The sequence below is a fragment of the Solenopsis invicta genome, chromosome 11 (assembly GCF_016802725.1).
Source record: "Solenopsis invicta isolate M01_SB chromosome 11, UNIL_Sinv_3.0, whole genome shotgun sequence".
Lineage (NCBI taxonomy): Eukaryota > Metazoa > Arthropoda > Insecta > Hymenoptera > Formicidae > Solenopsis > Solenopsis invicta.
The window spans coordinates 4,364,556-4,374,228 of NC_052674.1; the positions used below are offsets into that span (position 1 = coordinate 4,364,556).

The following is a 9,673-nucleotide window of genomic DNA, read 5'->3' on the forward strand; positions in this document are numbered from 1 at the left end:
TTAAATATCTTTAACCTACAGAAACATTTAAATTATACGATATTTTTTTAGCATCAAGTGCAATAGAAATTGTTTCTGCATCAACAGGTAACGAAAGAATACATGCTTGGGTGGCAGGAACATTAAGGGAAACATTAAAGACGGGTATAGATCATTGACCATAGCGTTAAGTTTCTTTAGTGTGCTTCAGGTATATCTTTCGATGTACTCTCTTTTCTTTCGTCGGCTCGATCTTTTATCCTTATTGACATTTATTCTTAAAGTAGAATGCAAAAGGTCAGTGACACGGCAAAGGACGAATCGAAACAGAAAAGAGATAAATTTCTGGAATGTTTCGAGTTTCACGTTCTCAACAATTGAATAGTTGCAGAGGATACTTGTTGAAGAAATGTAGAACATTTCATTCATAAGCATATATAAAAAGAAGAGAAAAATTGTCCAAGTCATGGAAAAAAAAGAAAAGAATCTCTTGGAATTCGCAATTGAATTTGCAGAGAGGGTATTAATACGTTTATTTTATTTGGTATATTTATATATATTATTTTGGTATACATTTACACGGAAATAATGGTTTTGCTACAATGTCTAAAAGTTTAGCTGCATACAAATTGAAATAAAATTTGTTAGAAATTATTAAAATAATAATGTAGGGCGTTTCAGCTGGTTGATAAAACGTTAAAACTTTTTGTAGCACTCACTGTGTGTTAATATTTCACAATTATTTTGACTTTCACAATTAGTTAACACTAACTTCCTGAGAAAGATAATTATTTTTAATAGTTTATATAATTTTTTATAAGCATTTTGTTTTAGAAAGCAAAATTGTAATTTGATAATGTTATAATTTTACTTTGTTTTACGCTATAAATTTTTTATCAATTTATAATTGCTATCATTTTTTATATATTTTTTATCAATAAAATTCAATGTTTTTCAAGTGTATAATATATATAAATAATTTCTTTATTTACGACTAAAATAATATATATTTAATCAATATACTATGTAAATTTTACTTGTAGTATGAAACTTATCACATCTGTTATTAGAAGAATCGAGTTTGTTACGTAATCTTCAAATATGGAAAAAAATGAAAAGAAAGGAAACCTGAAATATATCCGGCCGTAAAACCGTCTCCCAAATTACACTCTAAAATGGTTTCAAGCAATATCCTTATGCACTTCAATAGACGTTAAGTAAGAAAGGGACTGACAACGATCGTAAATAAATAAATAATAGTTTTAGTTATTTCGCCCTACGCAGTTCAAATAAATAAATATAATACAATATATTTTTGCTTACCTACGTTTTCCTGAGCAACACTCTACAACATTTCAATGTTAAATGTGTCACAATAAAATAAAACACACTCGTGTTCGAGAAACTGAACACAAATAAATATGAATAAATAATTTATTTCACTATTTAAACACTGATGGCAATGTTGTAAACATTTGATTTCACTTTTATTCACAAAACATTTATCATCGGCCAAATGAAATCAAAATCGAATTTCACACACAAGCGTTCTAATCTGGAAGTTACACGGTTCTATTTTTCTCATCATGTAGGCCGGCTTTTATTCATCGATTCTTATTTCAAGATCGTCGTAAGTAACGTCTTAAGATGCTACGGCTCTCTAACTAGTTGATGACATCTTAAGATGGTACTTAAGATGATCTTAAATACAAGATTCGACTACGAATACTAGCTATAGTATACAAATTTTTCTTTCTCCTTCCTGACTCTACGCAAAAGCAGTACTAGAAAATATTAAGCTTAGAACAAACACCATGGGTTATATGAAGCAAAGAAAAGGGAGTGGGATCGGATAAGAGGGAAGGGAAACTTAAAACTTCCCCCTATCGATCGTCTTGATGACTAACCTTATTAATAGACTACGTACCAATCAGCACGTAATTTGGTTGTTACATTTTTTTTAATATTTATTTTTTTTGTTTATTAGATACATAAATCCATTGTTTTTCCTAAAAATTAGTAGATTTTGATTTTGATTTTGATTTTATTTAAACATGAAATACATTTAATTAAATAGAGGAAAAAATAAAATTCCTAACAGCGACGCGTTTTATTGGTCATGACGTCATTTTTTATATGAGAGCAGACAAGGTGCATTAATGGGGGTCTTTGAGTGGTCCCGAATGTAACTAGAAGTCGCCTCAGCCAATCAGACGATAGTATATAAAATATGATGTCAAAACGTTTGCGCGCCTATTTAAATAAGAGTTATTTTAGAATAATATGTTTAATTAAATATTAATTTTGCCCTGTGGTAAAAAATAATTATCATAAAAGTTATATATAAGCTTTAATAATTTGTGCAAAACACGAAAAATATAATAAATTGGAGAGTATTTCGAACATGTTATGCAAATACAGAAATAACGTTTAATACGCGTATATACAATTAGTTCTTACTTAATCTAAAATAATAATATTATATAACTGTTTCAATAACGTTCAGATAATTTAGAGTGAATGATGAAAATATGTCACCTTCACTTTGTTTAATAATTATAGTTTTTGAAAGAATTTTGTGCTATATTTATTTTTTTAAAGTACTAATTATTTTAACTTTTAACATAGAATTGCAAATCTCTTAAAACCTTTTTTTTTTTCGAAGAAACAATTTTTTGTATAGAATTCAAAGTGAAGAAATGGCAAAGATTTTTTAATTTTTTTATATAATGATAATTTAAATCTGTATATTTTGAGACATCCTGTATGTCGGATAAATAATACTGGTGTGTACGTGGAAGACGGCGTGTATAGATGGCAGATCTTGCGGGATTATATCCTATGAGTTGGTGCTTTTATTGTTTTTTCGCGAGAGAGAGAGAGAGAGAAAGAGAGAGAGAGAAAGAATTAGAGAGAGAAAGGGCTCTAGACTGTACGAAGAAGGGATCAGCGGCGGGTTTGTATCTTCGAAGAATCTACGCGCATTTTCACTTAGCCAGGCTACACGATCCGACCGGCGTTGATGCACCCCACGTGGTTAGATCATTAGTACCGACTATTCGACAGTCTGCAAGTACCTGCCCCTGCCTAAACTTGTTGCTTTTATCTTCAGTTTCTTTTTTGTTATTTTCTTCTTTTCTATGATGATGGTACCCGCCTCAAATCTCGTTTGACCGTTTGAATTTTGGTCTTAAAAGAATGTTGTTTGTACAAATTGGAGGAATTTGTATTTTTACAAATAGAATTTGCTTGTTAATAATAATTAAAGCAATAATAAGTTGCAATCCAAATTAAGATTTAAAATATTTAGCTAATTCCAAAAATTGCACTGTTTAAGCTATGTTCAACCATTGTAGCTCTTGAAATAAAATATTTAATATATGCACAATGTCTTACAAAAAAAAACATTTATTGTAAAAGTAAATATTTACTTACTTGCAATTAAAAATATCTATCGTTCATACGTAAATAATTTATTTTATATTTTATAAAATTCATTTTGATACACTTTAATCAAAGATAACATTGAAAACAACTAAGAAGAAATTAAATTTATTTTTTCAAGATTGATAACAATTATATGACGCTACGAGAAATTTATCTCGATGAAATATTAATGTGTACAAGAGAATATATAACGGATACACTTTTTGTTATCTTTATTCATGACTTTTTTGATGTCATTAAAAGCATACGCTCCACGGCGTGCTCTGCCGGCGTATGGCAAGTAATAGTCGAATCTCTAATTAACTATCTAGTTGCCGACATAGCTGTCTTCCCGTCGCCCAACGAAAATTTGTCTAAGGTTAAGCAGATCGGTGGATGATACACTTATATCAAAGAAACCTGTCCGCCTCCGGTTTCTTCAGACTCCACGACGCGTAAGAAATAAGTGGACCTAAATGAAGTATAAAAATGGCAAAATCTACCCGTGAAATAACGGTGAAATAACTAAAAGAGCGTTCACATTAATTGGGGAGAAAACGTATAGCTGAACTAATGTGTTATTAATTAATTCGCATTCATGTTTGAGGAAATAATAATTACTAAATTAAAAGAAATAATTAATTTACTTAAAAAAAATATATAACTTTTTTAGGTATAAAAATTAACTGAAACTATTTAATACACCGGCTAGCTTTTAATTACTTTTTTTCCATATTAAAAGTTTAATGGCCTTTCAGGGAAAATTGAACGGAAGAGTCACGCTGCATGAGAGTCGCAATGATCTGCAATTAGTGAATCTGTGCGTACCTACAAGATCGGCGATCGTTGTAAGTAGATTAATCGTGATGCTGTTCGACACAACCTGAAGCTTTAAAATAACAGAACTTCACGTATCAATCACGTGCAATAGCACAGCACTGCGTTGGTCGATATCAGAATTCGCTTTTATTTTATTCGCACTTCTAAACCACTCACGTTTCTAATAAAAAAAGAACAAAAAAAAACTAGATTATTTAGCACGATATTTGCAGCCATAGATTATTTTTTCACTATTTACTGTTTCGATCTTACATCGTTAAATTAAAAAAAAATCGTATCATACGCAGTCAACAATTGACTGATTTAATTCGCTTCTAGTGCACTTAATGGAGAAACTCTTTGTCGAAGGAATGCATCTCAAAGCTGAGAACGAGCTGCACACTACAAACAAAAAGCACACGAAACAAATAAATGATCGGTCCGTCGCGATGGCATCGCTTTAATTCGCCGGGTAGGAAAGAAACGCCGCAAACGTGAGTCGCGACAATGGCGTTAACGAACCTCTAAAACACCTGCGAAAGAAAGCGTTAATGTAGATATTGTAACTTTATTGCAGCACTCTGAATATTTTGCATCAATTAAAATGTAGACTACATTAATAATGTAGATAATATTTAGATTGAATTTAAACGCATCCAAAGATTATTTACTGTTGTTTTAATAAAAAATGGATAGATAAATTTATGAAATATATATTTGTGTAGAATTATATTTTACAAATATTTTACGAATATTTATATAATTTATATAATTAAGCATAATCAATATAATAATGAGTTTTTACACAATTTTAATTAACATTTTAAGTATATAACATAAGATGCATATTTTAAATTCTTCTAATACGTTTAAAGATTTTTATGACGTATAAAATTACCTATTATATTTAAGTATCAAATTTATACAAACTTGCTCGAGTGTTGCAATATAAAATTAAACTTTTTTAAAAAAATATTGATATAGTAATACACAGAATTTTTTTTTATTATTTATTAAATAATTTATATATCTAAAAGAAATAAATAGCTTAACATTGAAAGAAGAAATTTGTATTAATTCAAGTTTAACTGATAATTATTCAATTTATTTTTATAACACTGAAAATTAATGTCAATAATTATTTGTAAATAATTATATTTACTAAAATGAGAAATATTCTAACCGAACTTAAAAATGTATATTACCTATAGTGTATCTGTGTATTCTATATTTTCGGTGATACCTCGAGGTACTGTGCGCAGTATTTGGAGAAGCATTAGCTACGTGAAGGGCGAGCATCCGACAGCTGCAGCTCGCCATTGCGTTGTTTGGTGGCGCGACGCGGCCGCGCTTACATTAATGCAATGACGGGCCTGCCAAGCCCTGGCAGAAGAGGGAGGTTCTTGAAGTAAGAAAAAGGATGGGGAAGGGAAAGGATCTCTTTGTCCTCATCGAAATCCTTACAGCAATACTGACCTGCTTCTCACTGGCGTAGACTATCATATCTTGAATCGAGTACCTCAAATGCTGCCACGTACATAAATTCCTTCAAATATTTTTCTCTTAGCGATAATTATATTATTTATTGGATTTTCTGCTTGAAAATTCTTGTTACATAAAAGCAAAAATAATAATTAAGATGGTAGTGAATAAACATGTAAAGAATACGACATGGAAATCTTGAAAATGATAACAGTTCAATTTATATTTATAACAATTGGAAATTTGTGTCAATAATTATTTGCAAATAATTATTTCTACTGAAATATTTTAAGAAATATTCAAACTGAACTTGAGCTACGTGAAAATTTACAAGAATATTTCGGAAATAAAACGTCAATTTTATAAATATTGATATATTTGAGATATGACATTCATTCGTTTGTGATTAACGTAGCAAATTTTATTATGCAATTATTTAGAATATTTTCAAAATAGCGATTGACTATTAGTACGCATTGTTTTGAAAGACCGACAGGGGTCCTACACCATTGTCCATTGAAACTGGCCACTCGCAGCCCTGCTGCGTGTGGTTAACTTCTGTTAGAGATCGCCCATCTCCTCCATCTCAGGAGATATTCCTGCACCCCAACGCCATTTTTTGACAGGTACCAATGCGTACGTAGGAGGGATTAGCGTGTAAAATCGAAACGTGTGTGCCGCTTCTTCACGGACCCGCGAGCGCAAAGGGATCCCGGACTAGCGGGGGAAGGGGCGAACCTCTTTCACTCCGTTCATTGGTATTTTATTATCGGCATCGTCGACCGAGATACTCCGTCCTTCGAACGGACTATTAAGCCTGGGGATGATAAATTTTTATAAAGCTATTCTACCGTTAATAGTCACTTACTTTCGGTCAGGTTCTTTCGGAACCTGTTTTTTTAGTGGGACCGTAGGTAACGCATGTACGACTTTTGTGACTGCTCGGTGTATCTATACGCATAAAATCTATTTGTTGCAGAATTATTATTAATCAATATTTTTTTCTTGTAAAATCCTCTCCAGCCACATGACAAACGTGAAATATTGGATTATATTTGAATATGTTGTTATTGACGATAGTGGATTTTTATTTGCCATCCGTCTTGTTTCTAGATAAAAATAAAGATTTGTCTCCGCTTTTAGCAAAGCGCATAAAATTGTTATCATATTTTTTCCCTCATTTATCATTTTTTTTAAATACTACTAATTTTTTTCAATATTACAATTTTCATATATTATACCGTTGATTAAATTTATCATTTTTTGTCTTTTTTTCAATCTTTATTATTTATTTTGTTTTTACGCTCTCTTTGATTTCTTCAAAATAATCGACTCCGTGTCTCTGGCACATGACAAACGATACGTGAAATATTGGATTGCAGTGTGCTGTAATTGACGGTAATAGATTTTTATTTGCCATCCGTCTTGTTTCTAGACAAAAAAGCAAAGAGTTGTTTTCACTTCTAATAAAACGCACAAAGTTATAATATCATATTTCCTCTCACATTTATCACTTTTTAATATTACTTTTTTTTAATATTACAATTTTTACACATTAAATGGACAATTATAGAATTTATCATTTTTTTGGACTAAGTCTTTTTTTCAATCTTTATATTATTTTATTATTTTGTTTTCACGCTTTCTTGCAATTTTGATTCTTCAAAATGATCGACATAAAAGATGAAAACTTTGTATTATATAAGTCTTAAATTTATTTCAACAAGATCAGTGCATGATTGAGGAGAATCAAGTAAAGTACCTTTGTTTAAATAGTTTTAGAAGATGCCATTTTATCCGGTAGATTGCGCTTGAAGAGCGCATCTACTTCAAATGAGGGACAAGTCAAGACAAATCTAACTCTTAACTAGAGTTGCGACTAAGTTTTAACGAGACGCAAATGACTTTAAATCCTTTGTTAGAATCACCTTCTCTTTTTCTTCTTTCTATTCAGGCATGTCTAGAAAAGAAAAGTAATTTTTTTGTGATGTAAATGCACGAGTCGATTATTGCCCGTCGAGAAATCGATCAACGATCTTTGGTAAAGTTAAGTTCCGACAATTTAAGAATACAAATGAGAGATTGCATTGTCATAAATCTCAAAATTCTTTTAAAATAACGCGTCTTACCTGAGAGAAGGCCTTCCTCTTGAGATTTTGCATCTTTGATTCGAGATAAGGATCTTCCATCCGCGCGCGTCGAACCCGAGGGTGTTTGATGAGGGGCGACAGGACGCGCGGCGGCGTGAATGTGCAGCGAATCTTTCTCCCGCTGCCTCTTTACACTTGTTTGATCTGTGAGCGTGCAAGTCTCGCGCTCGACAACATGCCTCCCTCGCGCAGGACTAGCGTGAGAAAGCCTGAAGACGCCCAGAAATTATTCAGTTAGGAGAATTATCTTCTGAGAGAGAGAGAGAGAGAAAGAGAGAGAAAGAAAACGGAAGTGAATTGCTTTTTTTGCAAAGCGTTTGAAATAGAAGGTCCATCTAGTTAATTTTTAGAAAAGTAAATATTTCATATACTTGGAAAAGGTATATCTTTTAGGCTTATTAACGAATCTAAATACGATCTCTTTTTTTTTCTTGACATCAATTTTATTAATTTATAGATTTTCAGAACAAATAAATACTTCAAACAAAATTTGACTTTTTTATTTTATTAATATGAGTAAAATTAAAAAGTATCAGTTCGAAGTCTGATTGGAAAGTCACTCATTGAAAATGTTTAAAGCAAACGAATTTATTCAAAAGCAAATTGTTCAATACTTGTTGCCACCTTATTGAATTGTACTTGTCGAGAATAGCGCGAATAACGTCGAGATATATACGAGTAAGTTGCTACCGCGAAACCGTTTCGTTGTACCGGTGGAATATTGCACTTTAGCGCAAGCCAATCTTGCAAGGTTCCTCGAGGATCACCGTTTCTTCGATGAACCCACGATGAATTCCTCTCGTGCCTTTAACCATCAGAAGACGCGGTAACGCAATCTCAGTAACCAATAGCGTTGGCGGTCGACGGGTAATCCCCCCACTATGGACCGAGTGGGGCAAGGAGCTAAGAAGGCCCGAAAATATCCACGAAGCGTAAAACGCGGCTTCTATATACGTATACGCGGAGGCATAGGCGCCGGAGTGTACAGAGTATACTAGATGATAATTGACGCGAGCAAGATATCTAGTTATAATAATGATCGCGATAATTTTTATACTTACCAAGTATCCGATTTTATTCATTTAATTTAATAGTATATCCTAACGGAACAAGAATATTCTGGGAATATTTCAAGAATATCATAACAGTAGATTACTGATATTCTTAGAACATTCGATATATGATGTGCTATGCATATACTGGGCAAGTTCTATCGACGCCCTACAGCGATTTGAAGTATATGCTGAGAACATCCTACAGGATGTTCTCGTCTTCTGTGCATTTCTTTTCTTTAAAATACCTTATCGATTACAATTAGTTATAAACAAGTCTTTTTTTAAATTAACAATAATTACATTTTTTAGATATTAAAATATAGATATTAAAATATTTTTTAGATATTAAAATATGCAAGAGTCACTTCATAATTTTTATATACTTGTAAAAAAATGATGAAGCTTAATAACAGGCACGATGGTAGATAAGAAACCGGAAAACAAAGATGAGCGTTAAGTTTTAACGGTATAAGTAGGCAATGTATATAAATATATCTCTGTTATAATTAAACAAATTATTTTCGTTTACCGTGCATGTTATTCAAGATCGCGCAACGCGAACTATACTTCCTTTGTTCGGAGCTCCCATCAGTTAAAGACGATGCGGTCCGTTTCACAATGCGGGCGCTAATGTCCACTTACCGCGCAGAGGCTGTGGGGCCTCTAGAACTATTCGGCTGTTTTAGTGCTTTACTGCGGCCATAATACCTCCCTTCTTAGTCCAAGTCAGGTAGAGAAATTTCGGGTCTCAAATACCAAGCA

At 32.1% G+C, this 9,673-nt stretch overlaps 1 protein-coding gene and 1 long non-coding RNA gene across 2 annotated transcripts in view; one reads left to right on the top strand and one right to left on the bottom strand.

Moving 5' to 3' along the window:
* LOC105197161 overlaps positions 1–5,289 on the top strand; it is a 43,288-nt gene extending 37,999 nt beyond the window's left edge. The window contains exons 3-4 of the mRNA XM_026130817.2: positions 4,164–4,253; positions 4,564–5,289. Of these exons, the coding sequence (XP_025986602.1) occupies positions 4,164–4,253; positions 4,564–4,572 (99 nt within the window). The 3' untranslated portion in view covers positions 4,573–5,289. The remainder of the gene's footprint in view (positions 1–4,163; positions 4,254–4,563) is intronic.
* Positions 5,290–7,428: 2,139 nt separating this feature from the next.
* On the bottom strand, positions 7,429–8,619 carry LOC120358946. The gene is made up of 3 exons (XR_005575828.1): positions 8,496–8,619; positions 7,836–8,065; positions 7,429–7,666 (listed from the first exon to the last, which is right to left on the bottom strand). It is a non-coding gene; the product is annotated as an uncharacterized LOC120358946 (long non-coding RNA).
* Positions 8,620–9,673: the final 1,054 nt, after the last annotated feature.